Below are 18361 nucleotides of genomic sequence, written 5' to 3' on the forward strand. Positions count from 1 at the left end.
TATCTAATATCGAGACCGAATTGACGAACGTATGTTTGTCTCTTTCCATCGTGAGTATGAGACGATGAGCGGGTGAGAGAGCAATATGATCACTTAACAAGGTGAAATTTTAGAAAAAACTGTTTGTATAATATAAAATATTATTCATGTCGTGCTCGGGCGAGAATCGAATCTGTAACCCTCTGCCTGTCACCCCAGTAAGTTAATCACACAACGTTGGTCATAGATAAAAATGTTATTTTAAAACGTTTGCATGAAATACAAAAAAATACCAAAAAATAAAATTCCAATATTGAAAAAAGTAACCTCGTGTATATGCATTTTTAAACAAAAAAATAAAACACACCATATAAACCAATAAAAATCACCCTGTATATAAAAATAAATCCGTACATCGCTCATCGTCACAACAATCGCGGTGAAACAACATTTACTCGAGACAAAATTGACGCACAAACATAACACCAGCCTTATTCCTTTAGAGCTGAAGAATGGTGGTGCCGCAGCTTGAAATTGCAACAAAAACATTAATCGTAACGGTACAATCTCTTAGTACCGATGACGTCACAACTGTATACAGCATGATGTAAAACAGAAAATCTTTTTTCTTTAAAAACACTTGTGGTGGGTTGCACCATGTGACTTTAACATTTACAAAAGCCTAATAAACCGTCAAATCCATGGTTAAAAAAATTTATTATTTGCACCATTTTAGTTGAGGTTGAAATTACGTCATAACTAACACTTAACTGCTCGATTTCGATCGATTAAAGTGATTGTATGTCTGAAGTTCCGTATTTATCGACGTTGAATAAAAATTGTGATAGCAAACTTTAAACGGACCACCCACCCAAAAGTTGTTTGTCTACCGCACCGTCACCGAGCCGATACCGAGATTATTTTGGGGCCGATTTTTATATGTCGTGACGTCGATAGTTTGTCCACCGCGACCGATATCGCCGGTTTGTTCCAGCTGTCACGCGTGTGACGGCAGTGTATGGACAATTGGGTACTTGACAGTTATAACAATAAAATATGAAATATGTTGGATATGATAGCTTATAAGTAAACATAAATTGTGCAGTATTTCGTTTATTTTTTAATACGTTCTAAGTATTTTAATTTTTAAAAAGAAATTTTCGATTTTTTATCTGTGGATTTTAAATCCCAAAACGGCGACAGTGCTGCCTCAAATGTCATGTGACGTCATTACATCGAAACCAAACAAGACAAATAATAATTAAATCGTTTGCTGTTAGAGTTGGTTGAATTTATGTTGTGAATCGAAATGAAGCCATACTATATTAAAGCTGATAGCGTGAACCTGCTTAAAGAATCTCCATATATGCAGTGCAATAAATCAAAATGGATACAAAAACTTCCGTAAGATAACCTATGGAAATATCAAATAAACAACGTAAGTAAAACATTCTTTATATTTACATTTAATCATATCTGACAATTAAAACATTTCTTAACTGACTTCAGACAGAAGAAAGGTTGTCTTCAAGTGATTATTAAGATTTTTTTAAATATACTTATATTCTTATGTGAACTGTTTTAAAGTTATTAATTGGTTATATTTATATTTACAGATCTTCCCGACAATCGTATAGTGACGACGTTATAGAGTATGTGCAGTTTAAGAGGAAGGCAAGTTTGTGTTTCATGAAAAGTAAAAGTTGTCCTGAACACAAGGTACATCAATGAAAATGAAAATGTGATGACTGTCCTGCCTAGAAGAAGTGAGGAGCCAAAAGTTTCGAAAGTGGGCACCAGTCTGAAATACATAAAGTAAAGTACACGGGAAATAGTACTTCTTTACTTGCGTAACCTACCCAACAAGATGAAGGAAGAAAAGTGACCATACAGTTCCTATTATTGCATTGCAATTTAATTCTGAAAATGACAGTGATAAAAATATATATCCATTTGTTACGGAAAATAATTTTAGTAATGAAGAAAAGCAGACACGCAAGCAGCACAAAAATTTAGCTTAGGTGATCTGTAGTAATTATTGTAACTGTAACATATGATAAATATATACAAAAGTTCTACTGTGTGTACTCACTAATAGAACCGTATAAACCAAATAAACAAAGAAATCGATTAATAAAATACTAATATTAGCAAATCATGTATTTTTAATTATACAGTCATGTAACTTAATCAGTGCACATGCACCATCAATAATAACACAGTCATGAAATATTTTAATTGTGTCCTATTAATTACAGAATGGGCCCTTAAAATAGAATTCTCATAGACGTCTTATAATTCTATTCTTATCATAGACATCTATATAATATATTAAATATATGAATACTTCCACTTGCTGTTTTGTTTTGATTACGTCCCGTTCCAATGATTTGGAATTGACGAATCACTCGAGAGTTACTAAATTTATTCCTTTTTTTCAATAATACTTCTCTTACATAGATAGTATAAAATGTCATTGCTTGCAAACAGAGGATTTAAACATATAAGAATCTGCAAGTTCTTTAACGTTTATGAGATTTGGGTTTAGGAACTTGTATAAGCAAATTTGTTAGGATATTTAGCGATCGTACTTGAACACATCGTCACTGCACACGCCTTGTAATTTGACATTCTTGCAATTGTACTAATAAAAGTTAAATAATTCCCAAGATTTCCCCTGAAGTATGTGTAGCGTCGAAGTTTATTTCTATATTTTCAATGTTTTGACGTCACGCTACGAAATGACACTTGACCGCCTGTTTTGGCGTAACGTTCCGTTTACCGTAATAAAAATATGTTTTTTATTAATAAATAGCCCTTTTTTCTTAAAAAATGATCAATGAAAGGCATATATAATACGTATATGAATTCATTAAAACAGTTTCCCAAAAAGTGTCAAGTAGCCAATTTCCAATGTGTTTTATATTGCCGGCACATCGGCCCCTCAACATCTCGGTGCCGGTCTAGTGGTCACGCCGATCTACTCGAAAAATCGGCAGCCGGGATGACGGTGCTCGGGTGAGGGACGTGCGGTGGACAAGCGGCTGTAGTAAATGTATGTACGCTACTTTGGCGCCGTCATTCAATATTGGTATCGGCTCGGTGACGGTTGCGGTGGACAAACAGCGTAAGGATCTTAACGCACCACGAATTTTAGACGACATTGACAGATACGGAAAATGACACAAATTATAACTTTAACCGACCGGAATCGAACGGTTAAGTATTAATTTACTTAACAGTGATTAAGTAGTACCTCATGAATTGCTTAACCGTACATTTGACGGCTGATTAGGCGTTTGTTATTGTTATAGTAACATGGTGCAACCCACCCATAATATATTATAATAAAGAATATATGTCAAATCGAGTTACTGGGTAAGTGTAAATGCATTCCGTAATCCGATAGATTTTGATATAATTGTGTAAAAAAAAAAACTTCACTACAAAACTCATTCACCAAAAATCGTGTCACACAAATTTTCACATAAAAATCATCCCGTATAAAAACTTAGGCCTAATAATACTTTTTTTTGAAAAAAAAAAAATAGCACGTTTTTTTAATAATAATAAGTCAAAAAGGAGAACTTAAGTCAATATTGCAATGTACTTAACGAAGTAAATCCTAATTAATATATTTTTAAGTAGAACTTATAATAATAATAATTGTATAATAAAGCAAATATAAATTGTTATATTTATTTTATAGTTATATTGAAGGCTCTGTCAGACACACCAATTTTTATTTTTTTAATAATATAGGAGTAGCAGACGGGCATGCAGTCCACCTGATGGTAAGTCACTGCCATATGGACATCTGTAATCAACCCCAGATAGGATTAAATATTCCTACCTGAGGTCGGCCACAGATGCGCCGCTACCCCTGAGGACTAAGCTGGAACGCCTCGGATAAGTATGTCTCTCACCACACAGCAGCCCTAACACTGCTGTTATAACAGAAATAGGTGTGACATGACGTGTGACGAAATCTAACCACAAAGGATGCTTCGTCAACCCATTATATCCCACTGCTGGGCACGGGTCTCCTCTCATAATGAGAAGGATTAGGCCATAGTCCACCGCGCTGGCCACGTGCATATTGGTAGACTTCACATACCTTTGAGAACTTTTATTTAAAGAAACTCTATATCCCAAAATATTGTATATTACAATATTTTTATAGGCGTTTGACAGAGCCTTCATTTCAATTACTAATAAAGGATGTTATTTTTTAATAAAAAAAAATCAAAATAAAAAAATAATAATTCAAAACATAATAAAACATAATACGTCATAAATCATAATCATAACTCATTTGTAACTTCAAAAAATACAAAAAAAGTCAAAAAAACCTAAGCGGAAGCACATTTTTTATTCGATTACTTCGTAAAAAAAATATATAAAAAAGGGATGTGACTATTAAACTTAAGATAAAATTTAAGATACAACTTAAAATAAACTTAAAATAAAATTTTTCGAAAATAAATTCATCATAGGCAGATGTCATATTGCTCGCGTGTGGGAATCCTTAGGAATCAGAAATCTAGCATGTACCTATGGGTGGGGAGAAGAAAAAAAACAAAAATATAATTAAAATAACAAAAAAGAAATTCAAATACAATTAAAAAAATAATAATTATCTTTCTGTATGATATGTGTGTTTGTGTTCCTGTTCCTCTTTTCCTTTGTATGTGCGCATGTGTATATGTGTGTTTAAACGTGTATGTGTGCGTATCTCCCTTTTCCTTGTTATAATTGTGTTTGTATCTCCTTTTTCTCATATTTACTTCTCTTTCTGTCTCTATCGTATTTATGTTTATATCTGTCTACGTGTCTGCGTGTGTGTTCTATATGTATGCGTCGTCGCTCGCTCGACAGACAGCTGTCTATAAGTCTATCTGTCTACTCATGTATTGTACGTTCTGTGTTTGTATGTTTGTCAGTCTGACGATGTCCTTTATGTGTATGTTTATCCCACCAAATGTCCGTATCTCCCTTTCTTTCTCTCGATGTATGTGTTTGTGTCATTGTGTTTGCCTGTCCGTCTTTCGTCCTATCTATCTATGTGTCTATTTGTCTGAGCCCCGATGTGTTTGCCAGCACCCGTTGTGTGCCTGTCCCTATCCCCGTGTTTGCCTGTCCCTATCACTGTGTGTCTGCGCCTTGTGTGTGACTGCCTGTGTCTGACCACGCTCGGTGGGTGTCTGTCTATGTCCGGTGTGTGCCTGTCGCGGCGCGCTCACCTGCTGTGCACGCTGGGCGTGTTCCGGTGCGAGTCGGGCGAGTGCGCGTACGCCGGGGAGGGTGACATGTACGTGTGTGCGTGTGTGTGTGTCTGACGGGAGCCGGTGTGTGCCTGTCGCGGCGCGCTCACCTGCTGTGCACGCTGGGCGTGTTCCGGTGCGAGTCGGGCGAGTGCGCGTACGCCGGGGACGGTGACATGTACGTGTGTGTGTGTGTGTGTGTGTGTGTCTGACGGGGGCCGGTGTGTGCCTGTCGCGGCGCGCTCACCTGCTGTGCACGCTGGGCGTGTTCCGGTGCGAGTCGGGCGAGTGCGCGTACGCCGGGGAGGGTGACATGTACGTGTGTGTGTGTGTGTGTGTGTGTCTGACGGGGGCCGGTGTGTGCCTGTCGCGGCGCGCTCACCTGCTGTGCACGCTGGGCGTGTTCCGGTGCGAGTCGGGCGAGTGCGCGTACGCCGGGGAGGGTGACATGTACGTGTGTGTGTGTGTGTGTGTGTGTCTGACGGGGGCCGGTGTGTGCCTGTCGCGGCGCGCTCACCTGCTGTGCACGCTGGGCGTGTTCCGGTGCGAGTCGGGCGAGTGCGCGTACGCCGGGGAGGGTGACATGTACGTGTGTGTGTGTGTGTGTGTGTGTCTGACGGGGGCCGGTGTGTGCCTGTCGCGGCGCGCTCACCTGCTGTGCACGCTGGGCGTGTTCCGGTGCGAGTCGGGCGAGTGCGCGTACGCCGGGGAGGGTGACATGTACGTGTGTGTGTGTGTGTGTGTGTGTCTGACGGGGGCCGGTGTGTGCCTGTCGCGGCGCGCTCACCTGCTGTGCACGCTGGGCGTGTTCCGGTGCGAGTCGGGCGAGTGCGCGTACGCCGGGGACGGTGACATGTACGGCGGGAGGGTGGTCACCAGCACCGGCTTCACGTAGCCGTTCTTCAGCATCTCGTTCTCTGTTCGGACAAAAGGAATGGTTAGTTAGTAGAGGGGGGGGTGTAACGTTAGTGACGTCACGTTTATTTTTTTTTTCGCCACCCTAGTGATGAGAATTATTTCTGCAAAATTGGAAGAAGTGACGTCAGAATAAACAGTCGATACTTTATTATAGTTCGCGCCAAACTTCTAGTCCGCTCTGAAGTTAATGCGCGCAGGTTTAGTTAGCATATACTCCGTAACGTGTGGACACACTAACGCAACTATGTCCCCGCGGACGAGAACAGCGGAGGGTGCCGGGGGGCCCCCACTGTCTTCATCTCGCTAATATCTACAATTCGCTACGGCAACACGCCTCTTTTCTATATTCGGAGCGGACTAGTAGTTTGGCGCGGAGTATACGACCCTAGATTCACTAACTTCAACTTCAGTCACTACCCACATGGGTGGCCACTCACCGGGTTTAGTGTAGTACTTGGCGAACACGTCGTCCTTGGCGACGTTCGGGTAGAGGAACTGCAGCTGCGCGAGGTCCAGGATTCGATCCGCGAGCGAGCGCAGCATCAGGTCGCGAGAGGTGAAGGGCTGCAGGCTGAACACTTCGTTGCCCTCTGGTGGATGAAGAAGAAAAAAATATATAATGACACCGTAAAAATCAGTAGAATTCGAAAAAATATTATATGATAATAATAAGTAGTAGGAGATAAATAACCATACTATTATTACGGTAATAATAAAAAGCGTGTGTTACATATACTTCTTTGGGGTATTTAATAATAAAAAAGAGTGAATGTACTCTAGCGTAGTAAATAAAAAAATAAAAACGTGCTAGATGTGAAAGTAGTACAAATATAAAAAAAAAATACAAGCTTTTTTGTAATATAGGAGAAGCAGACGAGCATGCAGTCCACCTGATTATGGCTACTGCCGTGTGAACATCTGTTATCAATCCCGCTTTTCTACCCCTGAAGACTACGTTGGAATAAAAAAAGGAAAAATCTGAGATGTGAACCTCAGTCTTTCCGATAGCAAGAACAAATATCATGCAGGCTTATAGTGTCGTACGTGCGTGTTCCGTGTGCTTGTGTGTGTGTCTTCTTGTGTACTTGTTTTGTGTGTATATGCGTGTGTCCCTGTGTATGTGTGTGTGTGTGTTCATCTCCGAGTGTGTGTGCGTGTCTCCACTCGAACACACCTCCGTGTGTGTGTCCGTGTGCGTGCGTGTGTGTGAATATCTAATCCTATCTGGAATTGATCATAGATGTCCATGGGCGACAGTAGCCACATACCATAAGGTGGACTGTATGCTCGTCTGCTACTTCTATATTATAAAAAAAAGAACCCACAGTGTGCGCGCTCGTGCGCCTCTCCTTGTGTGCGTGTCGTCTGTGTATGTACGTATGGCCGCGTGTGTATGCGTACCACCGTGGTACACGCGTAAGTGTGTGTTTTTGCGTACATTCGTATGTGTTTTATCACTACACCCATTTAGCAGCATATCCCAACCCACAACTCACCTCCAGTCCACGCGATGGTAATGCCGCCCAGCTCGGAGTCGGAGAAGCGCAGCAGGAAGGTGCCCGGCGGACACTTGGCCAGCATCTCCTCGGCTTGCTTCTTCTGGATGAAGCCCATTATCAACCTGCGATGAGATGTTGAGATGATAATATCATCATATAAGTATACTGGCCACTAGATCTTATGACACTGGGCCACATTGCACACGACATTGGCCCACGCTTCCCACTATAACAGAGTAACCTAACTACAATATTGGCCACTAAAGCCCACTACACTGGGCCACGTTGCCCACTCTATTAGGCCATGGTGTTCGCTAAATTATCAACAACACTGGTCACTTACCCCAAGACACTAGCCAATGCTGCCCACGATACTGGGCCACGCTGCCCATGACACTAACCACTAGTCCCAATGACAGTGGGCCACGCAGACCATAACACTGGGACACTGTCCTCTAAGACACTGGCCCACGTTGCCTAAGACACTAGGCCACACTGGCCACTGCCACCCACCACCACTCACCGGTCGCACCACAGCGTGCGCAGGTAGTCGCGCGTGACCTTCACCACCATGTAGAACCACTCCCAGAAAGTGAAGTTCCTCTCCGGCAGCGCGTCCTTGCAGAACTGCGTCCAGCTGACCGTCATCGCGTTCAGCTCGAGTGGGTTCAGCGGGAGACTCGTTCTGGAATTGTTTAAAAAGTTATTATAAACGTTACGATAGTGTCTAAAATTATTAAAATAATTGTAATACTGAAACCACAATAAACACACGCACGCGCACTTGCGCACTCACTCACTTACTCACGCAGTCATACAATCACGCACACACTCACGCTTGCGCTCACGAACTCACACAATCTCGCCCAAACACGCTAGCACGCACGAACTCGCACAGTCTCACCCACACACGCTTGCACGAACTAACTCACGCACTCACTCATTCACACACTCACGCATGCACGCACGTACTCAAACGTACTCAAACACTCGCAGTCACTCACACAATCACGAATTCACGCACGCACTCACTCACAACACTCGCACACTCTCGCATGCACACACGAACTCACGCGCTAATTCACACACTCACTAGCACTTACTCACACACTCGAACGCACACACTCACTCATTCACGTAATTACGTACTCATGCACGCACACACACACATGCAAGCGCGCACACACACACACACACACACACACACACACACACACACGCACGCACGCACGCACACACACACGCACACACACACACACGCTCGCATCCTTACAATATACACTTACCTAAATATCTTTTCAGCGAGGAATCTTAGATTATCTTCGGATAGATCTCCCCCAGTCGCGTAACAAAACTTGATACGGAGTGTCTCAGCCAGCTGGACCCAGGTCACCTGCAAAACATTTATTTTCTGCCTTGCTTAGTTCCTAAAAACATTTGTGACGACTTCATTTGTGTCAACAGATATCGCTAAAGATGCTATCGACATCTCGCAACTCATCAAGAGATGGCGCTAAACGTTTCTGAATCACGCTATGGAAGTTTTTTCAACATCTCGTATATATGAATTTTTCTAACGGGCCTTCAGGGCCAAATCCGAAACTATAAGGATAAGCGAAAAATGCTGAAAGGAGTTACGAGGCCGATTTTGATAAAAACTAAAACTGCATCATTACTTTTTTAAAATAACTTTTTCTCTAGCCGGGAATCGCACGAGTTCATTTTGAAAAAAAATACACCCTCTATATTATTCCACTATCTGATAGTGTTGCTTATAAGGATCAAAATCTGGGAAGTTATGATAAATGAAAAACTAAAGGAAGGCCTAGTTTACATACCCCTAAGTGATAAGGGTTGTTCACCCTTAATATTTTTTTTATTTATATGGCAACACAACGTTTGCCGGGTCACCTAGTATTAGTCTAAAATCATGTAGTATCATACCTTATCAGGCACTGCGAAAGGCACACGCCCTGTAGACGAGAAGGCGTTATCCCACGTCACGGTAGCCCAGCCGTGGGGCTCCTGGTTCCCGTGGACTATCACCACCACCGGCAGAGAGAGGGTCCACACCTGAGACCACATTAGTGATGTGATGGTACATTGATATGATATTGAACGATATGATACTGTGATATCGAAAAAAAATGTTATAGATTTTAGAGTGTCCACAACTGTTGGCATGGGATTAGTGATGTGACGATATATTGACACGATATTGAACGATATGATACTGTCATATCGAAAAGTTGAAATATTAATATCGAATTTTTCAAATATTTTACGTAGTAACTAAAAATTAAATTCCAAAACTGAAGATTTTTAAAAATCTTTTAGAAAATTTAATAAAAAAAAATTAGTTTCCTAAATTAATAAATCTTAAAATTGATGAATTTTTAGATCTTCCCACGATGATGCCACGAAAACACATCTCTGAATATTTCTCGAAAGTTTTGAAATGTCAATATAATATCTTTAATCCTCGGTTTTAATTTTTTCCTTCTCCAACTTAGCCCTCAGACCAGATATGATTACTATTTAGATATCCGACCGGCCGGGGCTCGAACCCGGGACCGGGCGCCACCAACCTGGAAGACCAGCTCGCCGCCGCCCACGTTGAACTCCGACTGGAACAGCAGCGTCAGCTTCTCGTCCATAACGCTCTCGGTTCCTTTCTTCTCGGCGCGCTTGATCTTGCGCAGTTGCATGTTCCTGTGACAGAGGTACCATGGTTAATTACATCCTTAATAAGTGAAGGGTTTTGGCTATTCTGTCTTGACCCTTAGGTCACATGATGATGCCCATAGTCAGATGCCCCACACAAGGGCCCCCCCATTAGACTATTCGCTAGCATGACATGTACCTACAAATAATAAATAATAAATCTTTATATATATATATTTCTTATGTGCGTGTGTGTCACTGAACTCCTCCTAAACGACTGGACTGATTTGGGATGAAATTTGTTGTATGTGTTCAAGGGGACTTGAGAATGGTTTAGATTCAAAATTTAGTCCGTGGGAAAAGGTTTTTTTAATTAAACAATTCTCCTGCGAAATGGCTTTACCGATTTTCACCAAATTTTATAGGCATATTTAGTAGGTCTGAGAATCGGCTACTATCTATTTTTCACATCCCTAAGTGATAAGGGTTGTTCACCCTTAACATTTTTTTACTTATATGGCAACACAACGTTTGCTGGGTCAGCTAGTGAAAATATACTTAGTTCATAACTAATAAATAATAATAAAATGGTTCTCTAAATTATTGTTACCCCCAAAACCATCGAGTCCGACTCACACTTAGATACTTTCGTGGGGCCACCCTGCATAGATTCCTCTCTGCCGCGGGCGTAGTAGAGAGAATATGCCGAACTTTACTATAAATACTAATAATATAGATGAAAAAAGCATTAGTAAAACATGGTCTAATTTCACCAAATTTCCTTGTGCCCCTCTCCCTTCAAATCTTATGGGTCGAGCACGCCTGTGTTCCCCTGTGTTCGGATGCTTGCGTGTCGTGTTCAACTCGTCTACCCCCTGAGATGCTCTAAGAGTAGCAGACGCGCATGCAGTCCACCTGATGGTAAGTGGCAACTGCAGGCCATGGACATCTGCAATCAACCCCAGATAGGATTAGATATTCCTACCTGAGGTCGGCCACAGATGCGTCGCTACCCCTGAGAACTAAGCTGGAATGCCTCGGAAAAGTCTGTCTCCCTTACCACACCCTTCAAACCGGAACACAGCAGCGCCTAACACTGCTGTTATTAGGTAGAAATAGGTGTGGCGGTGGTGCCGTCGGCAGATGCTCTTCATCAGCAGCCAGTGTACCCTGGCAACGACCCCCCGGGCCCCGCACACCTGAAGCTGACGCTGAGCTGGCGGCTGGTGGGCTGGTACTCCATGCAGCCGCTGTTGTTGAGGATGTCTCCGCACTCCGCCGGCTGCTTGCCGCGACCGCCGCCGGAGTCGCTCTTCATCAGCAGCTGGGCTTGCTGCTCCGATATTATCACCACCTGGATATGAGGTAGATATGAGGGTGGTGGTTGGTACAATCAATGTCACACTTGTTTTTTGTCATAGTCAACAGTTAAGAAACAATAAAGCCCAATTTAACAGCTTAAAGATTATATTTCCTAAAATATTACCCCCTCCCTCCTTAATTCCCCCCTTACCTCCCAGTACGTTCAAATATTCGAAAATATTTACCAACCCCCCACAGTAAATGCAAATATATAGCGAACCCCATAGTATATGACAATATATTACGACCCCAACCCATAGTATATGAAAATATTTCGCGACTCCCACAATATATAAAATATTTCGTGACCACCTACCTATTTTTTTCTCGTTTTTAAGTCTCGACCATCCGCAATCGCCTTATGATACACGGTCTTAGGGGGTCGCGATACGCTTTGAAAAACACTTTGTAACTTAAAATATTACTTATTTTTAAGTTTACGCTTGACGTTCGCCGTAAACTCCAAACATCGACAAACGTTTGGCACGATCAAAAGCTTATACTACAAACTCTATCCACAAGATTGTGCGGATTTGTTGAGGGTTGGCAAACGTACATTCAACTCTTTCTCAAGTATTTTTTGAAGTGAAAACTTCTTTAGCGGCATTGTGCACTTTTTGTGATGAGTAGAAAATGTTAAACTTGCGTCAAGACACGTGACCTGATCGAAATTTCGTAAGACAGAGGGAGAGTAAATCGCCAGCGAGGCGTAGGAATAAACTTTATAATGTAAAATAATTGTAATAGCACTGAAGTGTTAAATTATTAATTATTAATGTAATATAAATCTGGGGGCACGGCAGTGAGCCCCCAAGTCAAGCAAAAAACAAGCGGCACGGCCGTACCATTCTTTTCTCGTAGCTCGGCCATTTTCGACCCCCCCTTAACTTCTGATACAATTAAATGACTGAATTGTGGATTAATTAGAATTTATTGGATTACTTTTAAATTTACACATTAACTTTACAATGTTCCGCAGAGTAGAGAGAATAACAGACAAGTGTCACAGATAATGAAAAAGATATTAGATGGAAGGCACGAAATTTAAATTGTACAAATAATATATATTACTTTTACAACTTCGTTGTAGATAAAGCTAGATGCCTGATTTTTTAGGAACCAAGTAGGCATTGCGCATACACGGTATATTTTTATCATTTTTGTGTACGATAGCGCAATAAATGAATACTGTATTTTATACGACATAAATGAAAGTACTTTTATACTGATAATTAAAGCAATTCTTGCAAAATTATTCCCTAACCATTCCAAAATAACAAAAAAAATACAATAAAATTCTAGTTTTCACTTCTGCCAGCACTCCCAGAGTGCAACCCGGGTTGATTTGTTTTATATTTTTAAAATCAATATGATGGTAACTCACCGTCACACGAGGCGGAGTCATGTGAACGTTCAGCTGACCACCCACCAGCAGTCGGACGGTCGCCGTGAACCTAGAATTAAAATAATTATACATAGTTTAAAAACTAAAAACCACGATAAAATCACACAAGGAAAATCGTGATTCCTGACGATCCTGATGAGGAGAATGGGATAAAATTATTTAAATCATCGGTTCTTGATAGTTAATACATAAGTTAATTTTAAATTAATCGGACCGTTCAAAGTGAGTAAAAATCGAGTTCAAAGATTCCGTTACATACATACATAGATACAACCCAAGATAATAAAAGTGCGGTAAAACACTTTCTACACTCACAGCCCCACACTAGGATTCCGTGTCGTGGGTGCCATGGACACACATATTTGTCTGGCCGGGGATCGAACCTGGATCCTTATACGTGTAAGACCGCATGGTAACCGCTCCGCAACGCGGTCGTAATTAAACAAATTAACAATAAACATATAAAACAGTAATAGCGAGGAGATGGCACCACCGCCACACCTATTTCTGCCTTATAACAGCAGTGTAGCGCTGCTGTGTTCTGGTTTGAAGGGTGTGGTAAGAGAGACATAATTTTCCGAGGCGTTCCAACTTAGTACACAGGGGTAGCGGCGCATCTGTGGCCGACCTCCGGTAGGAGGATGAGGAGGAGGAGTATGTGCTTCTATCTGGGGTAATTTACAGATGTGCATGGGAGGCAGTAGCCACTTAACATCAGGTGGACTGCTCGTCTGCTACTCTTATATTATAAAAAAAACTTACCTAGTATTAGTCTTCATCACTTGCGGCGGTTGCTTCTCAATTACGAACGTAGATGTCACTAAGGTCGACAGCAAGCTGGTCACCTGTACAAAGAAATACGGGTTAAAAATAGGTACTATTAATTTATACATGTATAAAATGTATCTATATATGTAAGAAAATAAAATATGTACTATTTATTTATATTTCATGTCGTAGCCAATTAGCTTGATAAGCCGTTTAATTGACAGCCTAGCTGGATGGTATTAAGTTATTTAATCACACGGCTAGGCAAATTGCTTAAATAGTATGTCACAAACCCGAATGTCATATGCCCGAGTGTCCTAGCCCCGCTCACCTGCTTGCCCATGTCGTCCAGCATCTCCGCGAGGTGGGGCTGCCGGAGCTCCGCGATGGTCTTCCCGTTGATCCTGGCCACGTTGTTGACCTGCTGCCGGGTGCTCCAGATCAGATCGGCGAGCAGCTCGCACCACTCCTGGATGGTGTTCAGGTTCGATTGCATCGGGACGCCGTTGCCGCTGAGCTGCTGCTCGCGTTTCCATCTGAGGAAGAGAATATTGGTTGGTTGTTATATAGTTTCTTCTAATTAATAATTTGGTAAATATGAGTCGAGTTATGCATCATAGTGGTTTTTACCAATAGGCTAATTTTTCCGAGACTGATTTTTCAAAATGATCAGAAATTGTCGACTTGCTTTAACAATGAAAGAAAACATAGTAAGAAACCCTGAAGGGTTTCCTTCCTGATTAATAATGTCCTTAAATATATAGGTCGACTTACCCTGTAACCATGTTCATTTTTTTATATTTTATAAATTTGTTATTATGTCTTCATACTACGAAACTTAATACGAGAAATATCAGTTTATTTTATGATTACCCCCTTTTTAGTATTTGTTGTTTTAGTTACCATAGCGACCGTAACGAAAATTGAGGGACCTATCTATTACGATTCAAGAAAGAGCCTCATGAAAGACGGACAGACAGCGGTGGCTTAATTGGGTGCCTTTACCCCTTGAGAACTCTAAAAATCACAAGTGCCACTAAATTTCCTTCATCCTTTGAGAACCCTTGCAACCACAAACGGCACTCACTTGATCAGCTCCTCGTCCAGCACCTGGTTCTGCAGCTGGCGGAGGTTCGCGATGTTGTCCTTCATGTGGTCCACCAGCTCCATCTGCGACTGGTTGATCTGCGCCACCTGGTGAGTATAAACGGTAACAATCATATAGAGTATATAAAGTATGCTCGGTTTTTAAAGAAATTGTTATAGAGCTTGCCCCAGAGTCGTATGCCCAAGTACAAATAATACTGCCTTTCACAAATTGCCTAAGAACTTACCCGAATACGTAAATACTAGTCTTTCTCAAATTGTCTTGAAGGCATGAGTGTCGCATACCCGAGTTATATACCCGAATGCCATTTGCACTCGAAGCAGTGATAGCCTAGTGATTAAAAAACTCAGCCTCTCGATCGAGGGGTCCGAGGTTCAAATCCCAGGCGCAGACGCACCTCTGATTTTTCAAGTAATGTGCGTATTAGAAATTAATTATCACTTGTTAAACGGTGAAGGAAAACATCATGAGGAAACCTGCATACCTGAGAGATTTATAAAAAAAAATCTCAAAGGTATGTGAAGTCTACCAATACGCACTTGTCCAGCGCGGTGGACTATGGCCTAATCCTTTTCATTCTGAGAGGAGATCCGTGCCCAGCAGTGGGACAGTAATGGGTTGTTTATGATTTGCACTCGAGGGTCACGCTCGAGTAACATATGTCCGTGTATTATACACACGAGTGTCATTTTCCCGAATGCCATTTGATATTTGCCTATATGCCCGAGTCCTTTGCCTGACTGTTATGTTCCCCAGTACCATTTTCCTAGCGAGACATACCCGGATGCGGTATACCGGAGTACCAGATGCCTAAGTGTCATATACCCGGGTGCCAGATGCCCAAATGTCATATACCCGAAGGAAACATATCAGAATGCAAATTGTCCAAATATCATTTGCCCGAGCGACATGTGCCATTTACCCGAGTGTAATTTGCCCGAACGAGATACCATTAAAGTATTTTTACCGAAACTTTACCGACATCGAAACTTAGTTCGCTCACAACATACATTTCAACCGTCACAACTGATCAACTCCCCCACTAGCCGTAGCTGGCCACTCACCAGCGTGAACCGAAACAAGTGATCAACTCCCCACCAGTTAAGGGTGGCCACTCACCAGCGCGTTGAGCCGGCGCTCGATCTCCTCGATCTGTACGCGGAGGCGCGCCTCCAGCTCGCGCCGCTCGTTGGTCATCGGCGTCATCGGGCCCCCGGACTGCTGGAGGTAGCTCACATGACCTGCAACATAGAATAAAATTATATACATATACATAAGATTATATACATTACCCGCGTAAGTTCGACCTCACATTGTAAAATGCAGGGATCGAATCCATACGCAATTTTACCTGTTATATACAAATTTTGGCTCATTCCAATCCGTTAGTGACAATTTGTAAGTGCCACCGTAGGCCTATACAATATAAATATATTTCATTTCATTTAAAAGTTATATTATACAGAAAGGGTACAGACAACTGAACAACGATGATGACATCTGTAAGTAACCCCAGATAGGATGAGATTCCTACCTGAGGTGCGCCACAGATACAACGCTGCCCCTGACGGCTAATCTGGAACTCCTCGAAAAATAATGTCTCCCTTACCACATCCTAACCAGAGCACAGCAGCACTCAACACTGTTGTTATAACAGAAATAGATTTGGCAGTGGTGCCACCGGACTCGAACCTCAGAGGATTCTACCACCTTGTATTAATGATGATATCCATGATGATGATAAGTGTTGATTAAAGTACAAGTATTGATGATGATGATGATGATTATGAGGATGATAAACTCACCCTTATGCTTCAAGCACTCGTGGTACTGCAGCGAGAAGGACTCGATGTTCGACTGCAGGCTGCGGATCTCCTCGCTGGCCATGTTCACCTTCTGCCTCACCGTTTGGAGACCGGTTATCAGCTGGAAAGGAAGAATAGTATTAAATTTTATGTTATTTTACTAACTTAAATGCATCAATGTAGCGTAAACTGGTGATGCTACAAAACGTACGGTCCAATAAATAAATAACGTTTAACGTTTTTTTGCAATAATTAAATAAATAAATTTTGATGTCGGTCGGATGCCTTGCCACCTCAGAAAATTAATTTGGACACTTTAGATACGTATGTCTCCCTTACCACACCCTCTAAAGAGTATGTAACATTAAACAGGAATGCCGCGTCCCATCAGTGTGCGGTTACACGACCTAGACTTCTACTCAAACAACCTAACAATCTAAATATGAACTAAACAAGAATGCCTCACGTCACATCTTAGTTATTCTGCCAACAGTGTACGTACAGTTACGCGATGTATACTCAAATAAACAATTTAAATGTAAAACTTAACCGGAATGCCTCGTGTCCCACTTTAGTTATTTTATCCTTTCAGTGAACGGCAAGGCGACAAACACTTAAACACTAAAAAAGTCATGGTAAAACTAAACTAGCACGTCTTGTGTCCCACCTTAGCTATACTTACTTAACTGACTGAAATATACTCAAAAAAGCTATTCTAATCATAAAACTAAATAGGAACGCTCCATGTCCCACCTCACAATATTTCTTTTAGGCATGGGGACACGCGACATATATATTTTATAAATAGAAAAGCCATCTAAATGTAAAACTATACCGGCACGCCACATGTCCCACCTCACCTTTACACCCTGTCAGTGTGCCAATACCCGACCTAAACTTGTGGTATAATAAAAAAACGATTTAAACGTAAAACTAAACCGGCACGCCCCGTGTCCCACCTCGCTGTACTTGCGCTCGGTGTGCGGTTGCGCGATGTACGGCGTGCCCATCGCGCTCTGGATCACCTCCATCTCCAGCGCGAGACAACGGCGCATGTATGTGTAAAGCTCGTGGGGAGCATGGCTGAAAGAAAAAAAACAATATAAAAAAACCTCAAAAATTAAAAAAAAATATTTACAGAAGGAATAAACGAGCTTAAAGTCCGTCTAATAGTAACACGCTGTCGTATGGACTGCAATCAATCCTAGGACAAGAATCCCACCGAAGATCAGCCACAGAGAGACACATGTGTGTTGTTAACCCTGAGGACTAAATCAGAACGCCTCGGGTAAATTTGTCTCCCTTACCATAGCCTTCAAACCATCATTCACTCTTTCAATTCCCTCAGTCTTATTATCTCTGGCTCACACATAAAAACCCCTCGCTGTCATCACACTCTCCAAAATCTCTTACATTCAATCGTAATCACTCTCACTGACCCATACATGCTCTAATCCTTTTTACTTCCATTATATCCTGCTTTCTCAATTTCACTCATTTTTCTATCCATTCACACTCACTAACCCCCTCCATTATCAACTGAAAAGAACTCTTTCCCGCTCCCTTACCTTCCCATCCCCCTTAAATAC

At 41.8% G+C, this 18361-nt stretch overlaps 1 protein-coding gene and 1 long non-coding RNA gene across 2 annotated transcripts in view; one reads left to right on the plus strand and one right to left on the minus strand.

Annotated features, from left to right (window-relative positions):
• The window catches only part of Stat92E (Signal transducer and transcription activator Stat92E), a 34437-nt gene that overhangs the window by 10348 nt on the left and 5728 nt on the right, over positions 1 to 18361 (minus strand). Inside the window, exons 6-20 of the mRNA XM_073090803.1 lie at positions 17732 to 17855; positions 16773 to 16893; positions 16087 to 16208; positions 14947 to 15053; positions 14191 to 14395; positions 13854 to 13936; positions 13071 to 13140; positions 11524 to 11678; positions 10249 to 10372; positions 9605 to 9733; positions 8947 to 9053; positions 8184 to 8345; positions 7658 to 7782; positions 6599 to 6751; positions 6031 to 6160 (exon numbers count right to left, since the gene is read on the minus strand). Coding sequence (XP_072946904.1) covers positions 6031 to 6160; positions 6599 to 6751; positions 7658 to 7782; positions 8184 to 8345; positions 8947 to 9053; positions 9605 to 9733; positions 10249 to 10372; positions 11524 to 11678; positions 13071 to 13140; positions 13854 to 13936; positions 14191 to 14395; positions 14947 to 15053; positions 16087 to 16208; positions 16773 to 16893; positions 17732 to 17855 — 1917 coding nt within the window. The remainder of the gene's footprint in view (positions 1 to 6030; positions 6161 to 6598; positions 6752 to 7657; positions 7783 to 8183; positions 8346 to 8946; positions 9054 to 9604; positions 9734 to 10248; positions 10373 to 11523; positions 11679 to 13070; positions 13141 to 13853; positions 13937 to 14190; positions 14396 to 14946; positions 15054 to 16086; positions 16209 to 16772; positions 16894 to 17731; positions 17856 to 18361) is intronic.
• LOC140755628 (uncharacterized) lies at positions 1001 to 2217 on the plus strand. Its single transcript, XR_012103813.1, has 2 exons — positions 1001 to 1417; positions 1596 to 2217. It is a non-coding gene; the product is annotated as an uncharacterized LOC140755628 (long non-coding RNA).

The sequence above is a fragment of the Epargyreus clarus genome, unplaced genomic scaffold, assembly GCF_041222505.1.
Source record: "Epargyreus clarus isolate Ecla_fem2 unplaced genomic scaffold, WU_Ecla_fem_2.2 ptg000033l, whole genome shotgun sequence".
NCBI classification, from domain to species: domain Eukaryota; kingdom Metazoa; phylum Arthropoda; class Insecta; order Lepidoptera; family Hesperiidae; genus Epargyreus; species Epargyreus clarus.